Source organism: Parasteatoda tepidariorum, chromosome 5 (assembly GCF_982258835.1).
Source record: "Parasteatoda tepidariorum strain Cologne lab strain chromosome 5, Ptep-v5.0, whole genome shotgun sequence".
NCBI lineage: Eukaryota > Metazoa > Arthropoda > Arachnida > Araneae > Theridiidae > Parasteatoda > Parasteatoda tepidariorum.
Window position 1 is genome coordinate 47,823,737 of NC_141759.1, and position 20,157 is coordinate 47,843,893.

The 20,157-nt window shown below is 30.8% G+C and overlaps 1 protein-coding gene across 1 annotated transcript; it reads right to left on the minus strand.

Annotated features, from left to right (window-relative positions):
• Nucleotides 1-12,922: 12,922 nt before the first annotated feature.
• On the minus strand, nucleotides 12,923-20,140 carry Archease (protein archease). Its single transcript, XM_016072902.4, has 9 exons — nucleotides 19,919-20,140; nucleotides 18,551-18,575; nucleotides 18,379-18,389; nucleotides 18,231-18,262; nucleotides 16,650-16,728; nucleotides 16,019-16,101; nucleotides 15,110-15,162; nucleotides 14,390-14,426; nucleotides 12,923-13,050 (listed from the first exon to the last, which is right to left on the minus strand). Exons 1-9 carry the CDS (start codon nucleotides 20,025-20,027, stop codon nucleotides 12,961-12,963), a joined length of 519 nt encoding a protein of 172 aa, XP_015928388.1. The 5' UTR covers nucleotides 20,028-20,140; the 3' UTR covers nucleotides 12,923-12,960.
• Between the last annotated feature and the right edge of the window lie 17 nt (nucleotides 20,141-20,157).

Consider the following 20,157-nt stretch of genomic DNA (forward strand, 5'->3'; position numbering starts at 1 on the left):
TCAGTCAAGGCCTGCATGGGGCTGTTGCGCTGACAAAGAGGAAGAAGAATTGCTATTTTTATCACTGGACTTGTTTGTTTGTAGTCTCCTTTTTTTATGAGATAATTAACAATATAAATGTAAACTATTGTGTAGAAACAGAAGATTGTATAGACAATACTTAAAAAGAGTAGATTTGCTACAAGTATGGGTGGATCACTGAATGTAAACAATAACAAGCTTCCTGTGACTGGAAGAAATTCAGAAAACTTCCGGTGTATCCCTCCGCTTATGAGGTGTTGTGTGAACAGGCTTAGTATTCTAGAAAGTTTCATTGTGATTTAATTTAAATGAAATTTTACCATTCATAACAGTTTTCTGTAATTTATAAATTCTAATAGGTTTCAGGCTTAAAACAAATTTAAGAAGATTTATATCACAATGTAAGGTTTACCATGTTTTGAGTGCTATCCCTTTTTTGGGTCTGTTTAAAATAGTGCCTTTTGTTATTTTTTGGGTAACATAGCAAGCTTGTGTGTCTTCCATATTTATTTGTTGTTTGTTTCGTTGAAAGTTAAATCGGAAGAATGTGTTGTATTGAAAACACTACAAGTATAATAATATTGGGTGGCACGCTTTTCCAAGCTCTTTTAGGCAAAAAAATCGATCGGATGCAGTAACCTAGAAGTCTTACGACGAATTTTAATTCCTAGCGCGATTTCTGTGTAGCTTTACACGATCAACCCTACATGGTAGAAATTTAGGATACTTTAGTACGTGTTTGGTAACAAAACTAAGAAACAATTTGATGTAAAAAAAATTTTTCTTTGGGAAAAGTGGAAATAACCACTATATTGCCTTTCACATTATTTATGAACTCTAAAAAATTTGTTTCATATTTAAATTTTTCACTCAATACTCATGCAAAATTTTTGTATACATATAAATGTTAAGGCTACAATAAACTTGGTAAGTTTTTTTCTGCTTTAAAATAGTTACAAAGTTATAGGTTTTAAAATCTAGTTTTTATCCCAAAAATGTCTGTAGCTACTGGTAAGAAAAAAGAGCACTGTTATTGCTGTAAAATGTGTATTTTATCTCAAGTTCATTTTTAATTCAGGTGGTTTCCATAAATTTTTTTTTTTTTTTTTTTGCTTCTTAATTTTTTTTAACTGACATTATTTTGCTATTAAACAGTTCTTATCCAATAAACGTGTCTTGGAATTTTATTTTAGATAACTAACAAATTAAATATCTAGTAATAACTAATAAAAATTTATTGAAATACAGATGACTAATAAAAATGTTACGAATTAAAATTTAAACCATTTTGCAGACTTTTTTGAAGTCAAATTTTGATTTTGCTTAGAAGTAGTTATAAATGATTTTTGTTTTATGTATTCAGTATTTAAACATTGAAAACTGCTTGCTCCATTGAAATAGATAATTGCTGTTGATTATTGGGGTCTTCAAATATCTTAAAACTAAATTTATTGAGAAAATTTTTATCACTTATTTGGTAATATCGCATTAAATTTTGTCATTCTTTTTTGTAAAAATTTCAATCAATCAAAAGAAATAGATTTTTAAAAAAATCCATATCAATTCCTTAAATTAGTCTTAAAATCTCTCCTTATTAGTTGATATTCTTAATTTAGTTGTTATGGAAGTTCATTGCTATAAAGTATGAACTATTCTTCTTTTGCCAATAAGACAACTTTTTTATAAATAGAAATTGTCTTTCACTAACATGGTTTTTCCAAACGCTTTTGCCTAGGAAAATAAAATGCCAGAGTTTCAGTGCTTTACTCTTGAAACAAAGCTATAATTTAAATTATATCTACCATCTTACCATAAAGAATTATCTGGATTTTAGAACAAGCAACTTATATATTCTAAAAATTATTAAACTTTCTTTTTAAATCGCCCAATTTTTCGATATTTTTCCATCTAGAATAAAATTAACAAAAATCAATGTTTTATTCTCAATTTTTGCAAATTTTTATTAGTCCAGCTAACGCAGCATTGGAGTAAGTTTTCAAAGATTAAGAAATTAGACCACAAGCACTTTTCATTTTTGAAATTTGTGGCTTGTGCCATTTTTAGAATAATCGCAGAGGGCACTGGCTTAAGATTGACTGAATTTGACCTAACAGTAATCAAGAAAAGCATCATTTCACCGCAGATACAAATAAAACTAAGCATTGTTCGAAACATGATGAAGTATGGTGATTAGTTTCTATCTAAAAAAAAATTTATAATTTAAGCTGATGATTTTTCATGAACTTCATGGAATGTATTATATTTTTCAAACAATGAAATTAAAGGTATTTTATAAATTTCTAGAATATTTTTGTTTAATCATTATTAAATTAATATCAAAACATGGCAAATGAAAATTTCACGCAATTTATTTTTTAAAGACCTAGGATTTTTATGACCTACAAGTTTTTTTTTTATATTTAAAGTTTCGAAATTTTATAAGTCCTTTCAGTTTTTTTTTTTCAACTATGAGTTTGTTTTTATGTATAAAGGTTTGGGCCTCTAAAGAGAGTCATTACGTAAAAACCTTGATCAAAAAAGAAATTAAAACTTGGTGAAACTAAGCCAACAGATTGCATTAAATGGGAAATAAGCTAGAGACGTTGAAAATAAACAGTGAAGAAAAAATAGTACATAGATTTTAAAAATTGGAAAGAGTAACTTCACTCATAAATTTATAAAGGTTGCGGTATAGAATTTAAGAAATTATCCATGACGCATATAGTTTTTTTCAGCTATCAAATTGTACAAGTATAATTATGCTATGCAATATAAAAGCTTTTAAAAGTTGACGACAGAAATTTAATTCGTGCAATTTTTTATAAGTGAAAAGAATGCCGTGCACGTCGTTTCAAGAACTGGAGCTGTTGATATTCCGAGGAGGATCCGATCTTTAGATCGAAAATTATTCAAGGAAATTAGATTTTTTTTTCCGCACTATTTATCTGGAGTGACCTTAAAATAGCAAGAAACTGAAATTTTGCACAGTTTTCAAGGTAATTTACAGGATTTGCCAAAACAATGCAAGTATGAAATTTGCTGAATAGTTGTTGTTAATTATTGTCGCACTGGAGCTGCACAATGGGCTATTGGCGACGGTCTGGGAAACATCCCGGAGGATGATCCGAAGAAATGCCATCACAATTTTGATCCTCTGCGGAGGGGAGAAATTTGCTGGAAATGAAGGTTTAATTAGAGCAGAAACAGGGGTGCCGCAAACTTATTTCTTTGTTTCTAATATTTTTCACAATAGGTAAATTTTTTTCTTCCAATATATTACTCAGGGTTCCCACGGTCCTTGAAAGTCCTTGAATTTTTTTTTGCTAAATTTAGGTCCTTGAAAGTGCTTGAAAAACGTCTTAGGTCCTTGAAAAACTTGATAGGTCCTTGAATTTATCCAATACTGCCGGCGGCCCTTTTTATAAAACAACCGCGGATCTTTCTCGTCCTTTCTGTTTTGTTCCCGAGCTCTCTCACGTGGTTTTTAACGCCACCGTTTCTTACCGGGCCTAGCGTCTTGGTGTCTGTCTGCCAAGCGCGCGGAGCACAGCAGACAATCAATGCGTTCGGGGCGAGACTCCACTTCATCTTCTGTCGCATATGCTTAGATCTTCTTTTTTCTTATCGAAACTGGAATACTCTCGAATTTCGTAACATTATGTACCTTGTAGTTTTCAATAAATTTGCCGTTTTACCATCCGCACTTGTCCTTACGTTTGCGTCATTTTAAAACTTTATTGTAAAGCGTATTCGCAAAGGCACGATTTCGTATTTGTGTTAAGTAGTTTAGACTAGTTATGCCTGGGAAGTGCTATTTTAATCCCCAATGGATAGATAATCAAGCTTATAAAGAATGGATTTTATCGATGCCCGAAAAGAAGTTCAGAGCCAAGTGCCGATTATACATGAAGGAGATCGATATCGCGAAAATGAAAGAATCTGCTCTGAAATCACACATGAAAGAAACGTAAAGCAAAAAAGCAGTCTCATGCCCTGAGTTCTCTTTTTCCAAAGACATCAACATCTAATTCATCAGGTGTAAATACTCCTTCAACATCGTGTGCCCCATGTGAAACAGAAACTTTAGTGGCCGAGGTAACATTGTCTTCTTATCTGGTCAAAAGGAATGTGCTTGATGCTGAAATTCTCTGGAGTCTGAAGTGCATCACTAGTAATTATTCATGTAACTCCTGTGAAGGGATTAGTAAATTGTTCTCCAAAATGTTTGCTGATAGCTGAATAGCGAGACAATTTTTTTGTAATGCCACAAAGTGAGCCTATTTGGGCTCCTTTGGATTGGCACTATACTTCAAAGGGATTCTTATAAATGAGCTGAAGAATGTTGATTGCTACACTGTACTCTTTGATGAGACGTTAAATCAGTCTCTAAAATCTAAGCAGATGGACATTATGGTAAGGAATTGATAATAAAGTTTGTACTAAGTATCTTATCTCCCAATTTATGGGTCATGGAACTGCAGAAAATATTTTGTCCTCTTTTTACAAATGCATGGATGGTGGTTAAAAGCTCTCTAAAATACTTCAATTATCCATGGATGGACCCTATGTCAATTGGAAATTATATTAGAAGCTTCAGTGTGAATTAAAAGAGAAATATTCCCACCAGGTCATATTCATTAGCAATTGTGGATTACACATAACGAATAATGCTTTTAAACATGAGGAAAATGGGATATGTTCCTTCTAATTTTTATTTTCAGAAAGAATTGTTGCTGCATGACATTTAGAGAAGGTTGTGTAAATTATGGATGTATAGTTTCAGAAACGATGTTTAATAGAGGAGAGGAGGGGGTTATGGAATAGTTATGGAATATGGAATACCTAAGATTTAGCTCTGTCTTTCATGCAGCCTTCACATGGAAATACACAGGATTAAAGGATTTCACCATTAACACCTCATTACCATTAGTTATAGATTGTGCTGAAAATGATTTTGTGAATTAATATGTAAAACCAGTAGGGTTGTTTTTAAAAAAATATAAATTTTAGTCCAGAATACATATACTCTCTTCTCTCTATATAGGCAAAGCATTTAGGTATTATATTTGAAATTAATTATTGCCACAACAAGCATTGTTGCTTCTAGTAAAATAGAAGAGAATAATTTTTAAAATTGGTCTTAGATTGAGGTCCTTGAAAATTTTGTTGAGGTCCTTGGAAAGTCCTTGAATTTCAATCTCATCATAGAGTGGGAACCCTGTTACTGATTTAATACTTTATTAATTATCCCGCAGTGAACTGATCGATAAGACACGTTTCCCAGCAGATCACTGGCTACGGTCAGTGTACGGGTGGGTGACCACTTGGATCAGTCTGCGTAGGGATCGAGAGTGTGCCGTATTGGTCCTCGTTAAACTGTTCTTCTGTAAAGTGTTCGACTTCGCGTGTAGGTCGTCGGGCTACCGAAGCGGGGGTGCCATCCCCTCTGCGGAGGATCAAAATTGTGATGGCATGTCTTCAGATAATCCTCAGGGATGTTTCCCAGACCGTCTCCAATAGCCCATTGTGCAGCTCTATTGCGACTTAAATTAACAAATCAATCAATTAATTACATTAGTCAGTGAGCCGCGATGGCTGTGCAGTTAAGGTACAACACTGTCATTATGAAGAACTGGGGTTCGATCTCCAGTCACTGCTTGAAACATACCTATGGACGGGTATCAGCTTATCTGGGAAGTATGGGCAACATTGAACACATTACCCTAACCAGAACGTTGGTCACGAAATTGTGGAACCTTAACCTCCATGAACCCCCTAGTGCAGAACAGACCAGGCTGTGGCGGGAATGTTTTTAGTTTTATTCTAGCCAATAAGTGATGAACCATTTGATAATTAAATATAAAAAAGAAATTGATTCGAGGCTAAAATGAAGGTACAATTTTTCACTATCCCTTAAATCGAATAACAAATAATTAGGTAATCGATAAAATTCGTCGAATGCCGAATGGAAATGAAATATCTTATGAATCATGCTTTAGAGATGACAGAATTGTTTCAATGGTTAATGTTATGTTTTTTTTTTATTCATTTTATTTTAGATATTCAATATATTTTGTACACATAAAAAGAGAATTATTTCTCTTTATTATATTAAAGGAGAATTATTTTATTGAAATATAGGCTTAAAACACAATTGTACAAATGACTAAAACATCGATATTACACGGGATTGGCAAGGAAATCCAAACTTTAGTATGGGATATGATCACATCTGACAGCTATGCGGAATAGACATCATCTGCCCAAGCTGAGGACCAGGTTTTCATAAGAAGTTTTTTAGGAATGGCTGCCCATTTCTGTTGTAGTGCTAATAACAGCTGCGGAATTGTGCGTGGAGACGTGCTGTCAAGCGTCTAACTAGAATGTCTCACAAGTATTCAATCGGATTAAAATCCGAAGATTTCATCAGCCATTCCATGTGTGCAATACCTTCACGCTTCAAGAGTTCTATGACAGCCACTGTACGATGAGGCGTGGCATTATCATACACGAAGATTGACTCAGAACCCTCAGCACCTTTTAAAAACACATGAGAAAGGAGAATCTCTGTACAATCGCGGGCAGCAGTGACTGAACCACCTTGGAAGATGTTTAGGTCAGTACAGGTACCAAGAATGATACCGCCCCAAACAAGAACTCCACTTCCTCCAAATCGGCCACTTTTGATGATGTTAGAGCAGGGCCGGATTAACCTATAGGCACACTAGGCACGTGCCTAGGGCCTACGAAAAACTTGGGAGAAAAATTTTTTTTGACATAAATAATTTAGCTTTAAAAACAACAAGTGTATTTTGCACAAAATTATGAAGATACAAATAAAAATATAATATTTTTCAGTAATAAATTATTTTGCAGAATCTTATGATCTAATATATTACTTTTTTGCGATATTTGGATTCAACGAAATCTTGTATTATGCTGTCGAATTCCAAACTACGCAAAATGTCGTATTCAATAGACATAAGTGCGAACGATGACAAACGATCTTGATTCATTGTTGAACGCAAATAATTTTTTATCAATTTTAATCTGGAGAAAGATCTTTCTCCTTCTGCATTTGATCCAAGAATCGACAAATATATTCTTAATGCAATGTGAACGTTAGGAAAAGTATTCACAAGTTTATCTTTAATTTGAGCCTTCAACATTTCTTGTGCAGATTTATGTTCATATAAATTTGAAAATAGTAAAAATTCATCTAAAAAGTTTTTCTCTAAATCGGATGAGTAAATTTTCACCAAATTTTGCTCTTTTAGTTTAATCTCAGATTCTGACAACTTTTTGTTTAATTTCCTTGTAATTCGGGTTCGATAAAACATCGATTAATGACACTTTTTGGTCGATCCAGAAAACTGGGAAATTCAGACATCCGGGATAGCGATGGTCCCGAGCATCCCAGATAACTGGTTCTCTACTGTATAAATATTTCTTGTAATTAATCTCACTATCAATTTCACTGTTTTCTTTGCTGGTTTGTTGTTGTATTGTTGACGTGATATTTTGAAAAGAGGGGAGTAGTGGGGGAAGGAGGGAAGGGCCCAAAAACGGCTATGCCTAGGGCCTACGAAAGGTATAATCCGGCTCTGTGTTAGAGGGGTAATGGTATGCTCTTCCCTTCCTCCAAATGTGTTTGCGTCAAGAATATCTGGTCACCCATTGCGCATCTGTCCAGTTGCTGTATTCCCAGTACCACATTAAACAACGTCTACGGTGAACTGGCGTTAATAGAATGCGACATACTGGTAATCGTGCAAATAGACCACCCTTGTTCAGTCTTCTGGCAACGATAAAACGCGATTTCGGGAGTTCAGTACTTTGCTGTTGCTGTGAGCCGTCTAGTTTGTAGGACTATATACCGGTCGTCCGCTGCCGTGGTTTGTGCTAGGACGAATTCTACTAAACCTCTAGACAGCTGTTCCTGTCCTCTGAAATGCGTTTCAAGCTCGTGAAACGATGCTGTGTGCGATCCCGAACTCGACCGCCACACTTCGACAGTTTTCCGCCTTCCAGATGTCGTCTTCTGTGTTGTCGGTTGGGTATATCTCACAGTGAAAACAAATTAACTTTGTTTAAATTAATATATACCGACCGTGCAATACCATTCACATAAATACTAAGCTTCCATCGCCAGCTCCTTTTATTTCCCTACGCCACGCCCCTCGGTACGTCTGTATGCAAATTTTACACTTTACCTTACCGTGATTGGTCTTCTCAACGACCTTTCCCTCCGTTGCAAATGCCTTTTTTTGTCGTTATGTTAGTTTTTCAATTTCGTCCTTAATTTTTGTACACTAATGTAATTATTAGTGAACTCCACTCTCTGCTCTTTAACTTTCAAATCAGATAACGCAGTTCCTTTCAAAATCGCTTCAGCAGTCGGGGCTTTGCCTCACTCGCTCTTTTTTTCCCAAACATTTTAATACTTTTTTTAATACCTTGATAATTTTTTACACCTTGAAAAACTAAACTCAGTGGGACGACAGCCTATAGAGGGCCAAGGCCTACTGTCATCTCAGTTTTCTTGACCTTGGGCTGGGTGCAGATGTACCGGTCAGGAGGTCAGCCGAACGCGGAAACCTCAGTGTTTAGTTCTCAAGCATGATTGATACTCATTAACTCATTTATCTTCCCACTGAAGGGATGAAAGGCAGAGTCAATGCCCGGCCCGAGGATCGAACCCAGGACCTGTGGCACAGGAGAGCGCAGTGCTACCCCTCAGCCACCAGGCCTCTACACCTTGAAAAGGTGATTCTAACTATTTTGTAACCGTTGTTGAGCAGATGACAAAATTTTGGGTTTACGACTACTTATTTTAAACTCCGTAGCCTTGAAATTTAGAACCCAATACAGAGGGTAAGGGAACTCCGTTTCCGTATCAAGTATTGGGGTGCAATTTGCCTTCATAGAGGGCTTCTTGATGAGACTAACCCGCATTTGCATTATACAGAAAAGAAGACTATGAGAACCTCCCACGGTTAGCCTGTCGGCAAAGGAACTCCAACTCATGATCCGTTTACCACTGAGGATATTTCACGTCAGCACTGTGGTCGGTGCAAGCCGGATGCGGATTCGTATCGACCAGCCATTGCTGGGATGCGAACCGGGTTCACCTCATTGTAAGGCAAAGGCTCTATATTCCCTGAGCCATTGCGGCTCTGTTACATTATTTTATTTTATAACCGTCGTTGAGCAGCCGACCCAAATTTGGGTTTACGATTAATGTTCAACTCCGTAGCCTTTTAATTTTGAACCAATCCAGGAGACAAGGAAATTACTGGATCAGATTTATTATGAGAACATGGTGGACTTTGGGACTCGACAGATTTAACGTGCATCAGTCATCATTTACTACACGGAGTCTTCGGCCGACGGGGATCGAACCAACGACCTCTTGGACAAGGGACCATGCTATCTCGGCCCTGTAACATTATTTTATTTCATAACCGTCGATGAACAGCCGACCCAATCTTATGGGTTTACGACTGCTAATGTTCAACTCCGTAGGCTTGTAATTTTGAACCCAATCCAGAAGACAAGGGAACTCCTGGATCGAGTATTGGGAGAAATTTGTCTTCGTGGAGAACTTTTTGATGGAGCTAATCCGCATTTGCGTTACACGGAGAGGAAGACCACGAGAACCTCCCACGGTTAGCCTGACGGCAAGGGGACTCTAAATTCATGATTCGTCTATCACTGAGGATATTTCCCGTCAACACTGTGATCGGTGCAAGCCGGATGTGGAACATGTAACATTATTTGAATTCTTCTTTTTTTATAAAATGAGTTTATATTCGAAAATGGGAGCTTTATGACAAATAGGCTTTTCGACCTCCGCACACCATAAACGAGAAATCCGATCCTTTGATAGTCCGAACGTTATGACATTCGTAAATATTCCTACTGCGCAGTAACGTTGTGACATCTTTCTTATTATTCCCCACTGCGCAGTAACGTTGTGACATCTTTGTTATTATTCCCCACTGCGCAGTTTATGTTCATTACTTCAGACTTCTAGATTGAACCGTACGTGCCATAATCGATGTGCCAAATAGTCCGGAAGTTATTTAAGCTTTAAATAGAGAGAGAGAGAGAGCAAATTTTGACTTATACATTATATATGTCTGACTTTGCTATCCAGGCAATTGATCCTAAAATATTTTTTAATACATCAATAAGAAAACTTTAGTTAAACAAATCTACACTTACCCACTTATAACTTTTATACTGCTAGCAGTGAACTGAAGCGTTAATGAACTTATGTATTGTTCATCAACAGACGTTGTAACTGCTAAAGAAAAAGAAAATCATACTAATACTTTTCGCTAACCCAAATTAAGCAGTCACATAAAATTTCGCATTCAATATAAAATATGTCAACTAATGTTCGCTAATTTAAATTACATTAAGGACTACTATTATCAATCATTATAATCCATACTAAAATATATACCACTAGGATTATCAAAAGAATATTTTGTCTCGAAAAATTAAATTGTGATTATAATTTGAAGAATTATAGATTAGAAGAATTATAGATAGAGGATGAAATTAAAGATAAAACTTGTCCGATTTTTCGAGAAAATTAGAAGGGGAAAAACATGTTAAATAATTGTATTCGATTCATGTTTTTAATCCTGCCTTACTCAGCAGTAATTCGTCAAATTTCGTAGCTTTTTATTCCTTATTTAAAGAAAAATGTGCGATTGTCCAATGCATGTATTCAATCTGCCATCCTCAATAGTGATTAGCCAGGTGAAGATGATATTTTCAATTATTCTTCATTTTAATAAACGATTTGTGTTTTTTAAGGTATGTTTATTCCAGACAATTCAGATTCATTAAATCATATTACAGGCCACGATTATTGTACACCTATACACCATGCTGACAAAAGTCACTAGAATCTCAAATGTTGATATTTTTTCTAATTCCTTAAGAAACTCTGTAACTTTAGGCATATGAAGGTCATGTGATAACTCAAACTTCTGAATGGAAATTCAGTAGCATGAAGGCTCAGGGAACACTTAATGCCAAGGAAAAAAAAAGCCATTTCCCACAATATTTCTTTCTGTATTAAAAATACCCTTTGTGACGACACAAATATTCCATGTGACGTTTTTGGTGTTCAACTTGTAGACTTTTTGCGTGGTTAGAAATAACGTTAAATTATGAAGGACTATAGAAAATTGTAATAATACGGTGAAAAAATAAATAAATAATATTTACTATTAAACTTATAAGAAAAAGTCGCAGTCCAGAAAAATAAGCTATTGATTGAGTTGAAACTTAAGGTGATGAAATGGCCAGTTTTGTTTCTGAAATAAACAATAAGTTAATTTCAAATATATTCAAAAGTTAATTTTTCTTATTTTTTACTTTAACTAATACATAATTCTGCACAAAAGTGCCACGACAGGGAATCTCTTCACCTGTAAACTAATCAAAGAACGAAAGTAACCAAAAATTGGAGGACAGTCGCCAAACAGAGGGACAGTTGAAAGAAACTCCTAGAGAAAGCCAGGGCCCATCCAGAGCTGTCGCACCACTGTTGAAGAAGAAAACCGAAAAAATTACGAATTGTCCATTCATAGTCTATAAAGAAGAAAAGGCGATGTTCAAAAGCGTTAGTATCTCTGGAATACTTTTAGTTCATTTTCTGAAATAAGGAATGTCAAATATTCAATGTCGTAAAGAAGTGATACAAATGAGAATATTTATTTCTTAAAGATTTTCATTTTGCTCTTCTTTGCTTGAAAACGATATAAGCTTGCTCTTCTTTGTTGAATTAAAAAACTGGGTAGCAACACTTTTGTCAGGATTTACCATTTTTATAAGTTTTCCATTTAAAATACTTTGGATGGTTATTATTACACAAATCACATTACTGCAGGAAAATATTGGAACTGTTTATTATTAAAATAAAAGTTGAAGAAATATGTAATTATTTAAAATAAAAAAGGTAAAAATCTCATTTAAAGCAAGACTAGAAGTTTTTTGTAAGAAAATATTTTTTTTCCTGATAAGGCCCTAAATGAATAAGAAATTTTCGAAAAATTTACTGTGGTTGCGAAAACAGCAGTAAACATACTGCTGCGAAAATTACGATAAATTATAAATTTTTGTCATATAGTTTTCAGTGATTCACACACATGAAGTTAAAAATGTGGCCTTTTTGCACAATTAAAAGATAAACACATAAGAGTTAAGGTATTTTTTTACTTCTTAGTTTTATTTAAATTATCCCCTTTTGTCTGATTTATACTTAACTCTAATTGGAAAAAGTAAAAATATAATTTTGTTAAATGACTGGTAATTATTTAATTATATTTTGAATAAATTTAAGTCCGTAATATTTTAACGGAAACAATTCTGATCGATTTAATGAGAGAGCAATTAGTATAGTTATATTATTATAGCAATTAGTAATGGTAATATTTCTTGAAAATTTCTTATGCTTGTAAAACATTGTATACTATTTTTTTCCCGCAGGTAAGAAAGACATTTCCTGCCCTTACGAAGAACATTTTCATTTATTTTTAAGAGGTGGGCAGTTGGTCATATCGCCCTTAATGTAAGTCAAACTTCTATGGAGGAGAATAAGGTTTGTACCAGTTTTAACTATTTTGAAAAACATGTAAAAAATAATATGAATGTTTAATAAATTATAATTACATAAAAAATTTCTCCAGTAATGTGCTATAAAATAAAAGTGAGAATAAAAACGTTTTAATAATTTTTTCTTGTAAATGGTTCAAACATCTAAAGTTAGGACTGAGTCAGCTTTCATCCTGAAATGGCCTCTCAACTCTAAAATTGTTTCAAACAAAGAAATATTGTTTTTGTAATAAAAGAAATTTTTTAAACACAAATAAAACAGGGCAAACAGAAATAAATATTTAATGACAAAAAATATAATGCTCAAATATCAATAATTACAAATAATTCAGTTTTCCCTTCATTTTCATGCACCTGCATATTTGAGTAAGTAATAGCTTTCACTTCAGTACCCTACAAAAAAAAAGTATATGGGTTATATTATACAAAAGTTATTTTCAGGTAGAGACAACAAAAAATAAAATTATGTAAGAAATTTCGAATTTTTTTGTTAGAAAATATAAGAGAAAGTATTAGACAAGAAAACATAACAGTAACAGATCATATTTAAAAAATACTTAAGTACTTTTTATTAAAATGAGGGAATGATAACTTGGCTCAGGAATAATAGTATTAGTTATAAACATGTTTAAAATAATAATTTTAATGAAGTATTTATCGGTCCTTTACTGCTTTAAAAAATATCGAAGTGAAATAAAAATATCTTTTTTAGCTAATCTTTAAAATCAGAATCTATCTTTCCCAAAAGTGTCATTTTTTCAGTGAGAAAATAATAAAAGTGACGAAATGAGAAAATAACGTTATTTGCTTTGGAAGTTTATACCCAAGTAACAATATATGGCCATAAACTATCTCATAAGGGGAAATTAGAGCATCTATTGATATATATTTAGAAAATAAATTAACTTCATAAATTACAAAAGTGCCATTCTTTCACAATGAGAAGTGAGGGAATGAGAAAATAATAATTATTTGCTTCGAAAGTTTATTCCCATGAACAAAATAAAAATATCATTATACATTCTTTAACTATCCCATTAGAGGAAATTAAAACACTTATTAATATATTTTTAGGAAATAAATTAACTTCATTAATTTAAATGAGGGAATACGAGTGTCACCTAAATACTCCATTGTTTCTTTTAAATGCTTAAGAGGATCGCCCAATTAGCTGAAATTTGTTTTGCAGTTTTATCAATACATGTTTTTAGAACATGTGCACTGTTTCTACCCAAATAATAATGCTATCAATCTGAATCGCTATGAGTAAGAGAATGATATGAATTATAATTTTCAAACTTTTTATAAAATAAAAAAACAAATAAAGCCATTACAAGACCGAGCATTTTACCTAATACATCGAAACAACACTACAAGTATTGATTTTAGGGGCTGAACAAGAAAACTAAAGGTATTTTAGATAGAACAATGTTTTTTGTGTTTGTAGGTGGTAAGAGTTGCAAGTGAAGCAATGAGATTTCATAAGTATAAAAATCAATAAAGAATACTTATTTTAAATAATATTTCAAACTCATAAGATAATGTAATAAAGATGTCTTCTAAATATCTATTGAACAAACAGCTTGTTCATTTTTCTATAGAAAAAAAAAAAAAAAAAAACTGAAATATCCTTTATTTACATCATTTTAACTGTTTACAGAGAATTATCCACATATTCAGAACAAAGTTACAATTTAATGATAAAAAAAATTTCAAAATGAAACTAACTTACTTGTGGATGTTTATCTAAATCAAATATTTCTCCATACCTGGAAGAGGAAAAATAAATAAAAGATTCATCAATAAGTTTTTACTAAAATTCAATAACTACTTCAGTTTAAAAAATATTTTTTTTCCTGAGAAATACAGCAATCTTTCAGAAGATAAATTTTATTTCATTAAACAAAATATGCAGTTTACTCTCTTTCTTAGAAAAATTAAGAAAAAAAAAATGAATGCTAAAGTAAAATAGGCTTCAAAAAGTTAAACTAATGTAAACTTTCCCCATAAATCTTACATAAAATAAATTACTCACAGCAATAAGATATCTTTATACATTTACTATAAATATTAGCTCTCATTATCAATAAACAAGCCATACACAGTTTAACATTTTTAATAGAATAAATATAACACTACAAATGTAACATCATTAATTAGATGAATATTTTAATGAGTAACAAATATTTCTATAACAAACATTTTTATAATCAAGAAATAAATAACTGCAATAGTAAAATAAACTTTTTTGATTAAAAATTCTTAATATTTCAAAAACAAGTCCCTCAGACCTTCAACAATTTTTCACAATATTAAATGAAATTAGTAAAATGACTAATTAATAAAAAATACACTCATTAAAAAAACAGCAAGCATATGTTTAAAAAATTTTATGTTAAGTTTTTAATAAAAGTACAAAAAATAATTTTACGTAAATAAAAAAAAATCTTACCCTCTAGCTCTCACTTTAAAGTTTGCACGATCAAAACTCAGAATTTTCACTTTCTGAAAAATAGAAAAATCTCCTTTTTATTCCATGATTATTAAATTTAGAAAAAGAAAAGAAGAAAAAGACTTGGTTTGGGTTATGGATGTCATAAATTACATGGGAATTGTTATTTACAAGAGAAGTGTAGGAAAGAGTCAAAATTTAAGAAATCTTTGAAATAAAGATTTTCAAAATATTATGAATATTTTTTTAAATATTATGAAATATTTTAAAAGTACTCAACACATCTTTAACAATACTATATTTATGCAAAATATTAAAAAAAAATATAAGTTTAGGTTACATAAAATAAAATTTTTTTAGATTTTTTATGCTTAAGATATGTGCTTTTAGCAATGTATTTGATATGATTTTTTAATTAAAATAATTAATTCAACTTCACAATTTCAAATAACTATTTTAATGGGATCATTTAAGTGAATGAAAATGTATCAAAATAAATATATTATTTTAAAAAAATATTTAAAAATGTTCAACAGATTTATAAAATAAAATAAATGTAACCATTGATTAACCATAAAATTCTGTTAAAAAATTTTTTTCTTCCTTTTTTTTCTGTGTAAGCAAAGAAAATAGATTAATTATGTAAAAATATAGAATTAATAAATTATACCCCACTTATGACTGAAATTGTACAACCTAGTTGTCATAGCACTGTTATATTTACAATTAGACTATAATCTTAGAAGTAATTTTAACAATGTAATATTTTACAACATATGTACACTTTTTATCAGTCACCAAAACATTTAATTCTATGCTGTTTATGTTAAAAAGTAATTCCCGAAATTGTTTTCAACAGTGCATGCAATGCATGATAGTATTAAGTGGGTAAAAAAAACTCTGTCATACTCTAGCAATAAAGTAAGGTTCAGCACTGAATATGTACAGGAATTCATCAAGAAAATGGAATAGTAATGACAGCATATCATGACCTGAAATGCAAAAGTATAAGCTTTTAATAAAATTAATAAAAACTATCTGTTATGCAAGAAAACTACAAAAAGTTTTTGTGAACATATAAACATAAACAAATTAATAAAGGAATTTTGTTTTTAAAAATCATAAATTACTTTTCAATTTTCTACATTTGTTACAAAATTCAGAATGTATATATCTGGCATAAAATTTCTTGCTATAAATTATACAATATGAAAACAATTTCAATAAAAATTATACAGACAAAATATTTTTATAATTTATTTGCAGATTATGTATTTTTGCTACGAATGTTTATCATTATTAATTATTTTTTTAGTTACAATTTAGATATGCAAGTTTAATGGAGTAAAAACTTCTTTTTAAATCGTATCGGGACAATTTAAAGTAATAATTATTATTTGAAAAACAAATATTTGTTAGTAATGCTATTGTGCATTTGTATAAAATTTTGTTTCATTTTATTTGAATTAAAAAATTAAAATTACATTTTAAAAGGTCCTTTTTTTTTGCAAGTTTTTTACAGACTTTTAAGAAAAATTACCTTCAGCTTCAATGTCTTGACTCATAGTAATATCAACTGTTTCTATTTCAGTCATGTATCCAAACATAGAAACAGCAATCTAAACAATAAAAAAAAAATGCAGTTATTGCAGAGAAATAATCAAAAATACAGTAATTAGATATGACCTAAGAAACTTTAAAATAAAAAGGCAACAAGAATTTCATTAACTCAATAAAATGGGCAAACAGAGACCTTTACTGCATTAAATTAGAAACAATACACATTGGTGTTACTTAAATAATGAACCACTTTTTAAAATCAAATCTGCAAAAATAGAGTCACAATATAAAGGCATGCTAAACTCATGATTTCCATTTTATCAAAATCAAGCGTTTGGCGGGCATAAGTTTTGAACAGGAAACAAAAGAAGGAAAAAAAGAACATTTTTCTTGTATGAACTCTTACTTAATATTCTAAGTTTTAAAAAAATTGAATGAAATAGAATCTGCCACCCACAAACAAATAAAATAAAACTACTGGTTGAAGGAAAATCAAAAAGTCAAGAGTTGAAAAATAATGAAATAAGAAGAGAGAGCGTAAAAGAATATAAATAAAAAGTTATTTTAACCCACTGGTGATTTAGCAAATAGTCAAAATTGGGAGAATATTTTTCTCCAATACAGTGATATCCTATCTCGTAACATGGGAAAACTGATTTTGCTATGATGAAAAGACTGCAGGTTAAATTATAACCTTTTATGAGCAGAACTGTGATTGGGTTAAACAATAAAAAGTTATTCAATGGCACTATTCATCATTCATTTTTACAGATAAGCATGGCGAAATCAGCCAATGGAGGGTTAAAAAAATGCAAATAAACTAAAGAATAAATTGAATATCTTACATATTCAATGAAGTAAACCATATTAAATTACAAATATTCATCCATAAATTATTTTATCCAAAAGAAATGGAACTAGAATATCAATGAACAATTTTAAACCTAATTCCTGCACAATTAAGATTAAACTATTAACTATGAATAAAGGTTGAGAATGAATATATTTTTACATTCATTTTGAGTTGAGTTTTCTAAATAGCAAAATGCATAAAAGACAATATTTTGCCAAAGGTATTTGAATCTATTATTTTCCTTTCATTTTATTAAATTAAAATGCTGCTCATATTTAATCAAAATGGCCACCAAAAGTAATTAAAATATTTAAAATATAACTATAATAAATTAGTTTTTTGTTTATTTATAAAGTTTAACTCTGCATTTTTTTTTTACTAAGTAAGGGTATGCTGTTTAATAAAATCTACCACTTTTTGAAATCAAATGACTGTAGAAAGAAAGTGGTTTTAATAAGTAGGGAGCACTGCATTGATTATTTACTTTACGGAATAAACCAGTAAGAAAAGCAGCAAATTAAAATATTTTTGCAAACATTATAATAAAATGAACTTTTTTTAAAGCTACTTATTTTTCTATTTTTTAATATAAAAATCTAAGAATGAATGCTAGACATTATAGAAACAGCTGAATATAAATATTTTTAGTCACAAGGTTCAATATTATCAGATTATAATAACAAAACAATTTAACTATCATATTCATACTTGTTCAAAGGCTTCTTCAATAGTTGAGCCCCCTTAGATAAAATAAGTTAAAGAATTCACAATAGCAACAAGACAAACAATATTCATTAAAGTAAAATGTATCACAGCATAAGAAAACAAATAAATAAAATAACATTATGAAGGATACAGGAATGTAACCTGAAAATAAAAACAATATATGATTATTAACAAAATAAAACATTTATTACTTTTATTTTTAAATTCATGTAAAAAAAAAAAAACATTTAATTCAGAACAGACTTTTACATATGTTAAATATGCAAGAAAAAATACTAATAAACTTAACAAAATCTACTTACTGAACATCAGCAGGATGATCCAAATCTAAAATTAAAATTAATTTAGTTAAGATGCAATTAAACACAAGTCAAATAATTTATATATTTATACACAGACATTGAAAGACAAATTATTCAATGTTTGAAGATATCAATAATTTAAAAATAATAAAAATTTAATTTATGGAATAATTTTTGACAGAGGTTAGTATTAAACAGCAGAGGTCTTAGATGTGATAATTTAAAGCTTTTGTCTAGATTAAAAGCACAATTAATAAATATACAAAATACTGGGTCAAAGGAGATCAGTAACTTTAAAATCCACAATATCAAAAGAAAAAGCAATTATGGCCTCATTGTTTCTGTCACAGAATCTAGGATTTAAGTTTTGAAAGTTTTCTCAATAAAATATATTGCTCCTTTTATGGTAAATATTTAATTTTAAACCTCTTTACTCATAGACAATGATTAAATTTTAATTTATATAATGGTTAAATTTTTCAATTACAAAAATTTAAATACTCAATTTGCTAAATTACCTGGTTTTAGAAATTTTTAAGTACTTGTTTTTAAGGGGAGATTTCCGTATTGTGATCTGTGGCAGAATAATCGCCAAGTCTTGAAAACTTCCCATGATAAATGAAAGAAAAAATCATCACAGAAAGGGACCAACTCGAAAGGTACAACTCGTAGCCACCCATTGGCAAATATCTACATGTATGTTTTTTTTAAAAATTGCAAGTTTAAAATCTATTTGGCACCTTGGTAATTGTAGTTGACGTGTCAGATCATGATACTGAAATATCCCCGTTTTAAAAAAACCATAGTTAAAATATATACAGAGTGAAATCTTTTGATTATCGGTCCTCGGGATCAAAAACTAAATTTACTTGATTTCAACCCTTGTATACAGTGTTGATTTACATATAAGTATATAATAAATATAAATGTATATAAGATATACAGAGGATATATGCATAAGATATATGTCATATACCATACATAGATTTTTAATAAAATAAATACTGTATAATATGAAAATGAAACCATGTATATTGGGAGAAGAGCACTTTTAAAATTTAATAAAAAGTTTTTTGGCAATAGTACGTGTGCATACATAACTGCCCTAAAATTTCTATTGGTCTCTAAAACTACATTTCTTTTATGACACATGGTTACACGGTATTAATTAACTTTATTGAAAATCAAAATGAAAGCCGTTGGTTCCTTTCTTTTCATCTAAACAACTAGTAATCAATATAACTTAATTATCAGCAATCTTCAATGAATCTAATTGAGGTAACTCAATAGATTTAATGAAAGTTACTGAAAAAAAGAAAGAATCTTAATTCTGGGTACTCAAGAAAATAATGGTGGATTGAAACCTACATTCATATTTAACTTCAGGTATTTGCAGTTCTTCATCAGAAAAGTCTTGAATGGGTGGATCAGGATCAAATCCATCATCAATATCATCTGCATCACCGGCTTCTGCCATTTTATTATTTTTTTTTCTAAAGGAGAGTTCTTCAAACGTCAAAATAAAATTTTCAGTGTTGTTTACACACAATAAAAACTGGTTGCCAATTTTCAATATTATTTTCTAAAGTTGGAGTGAAAGTGGCTGT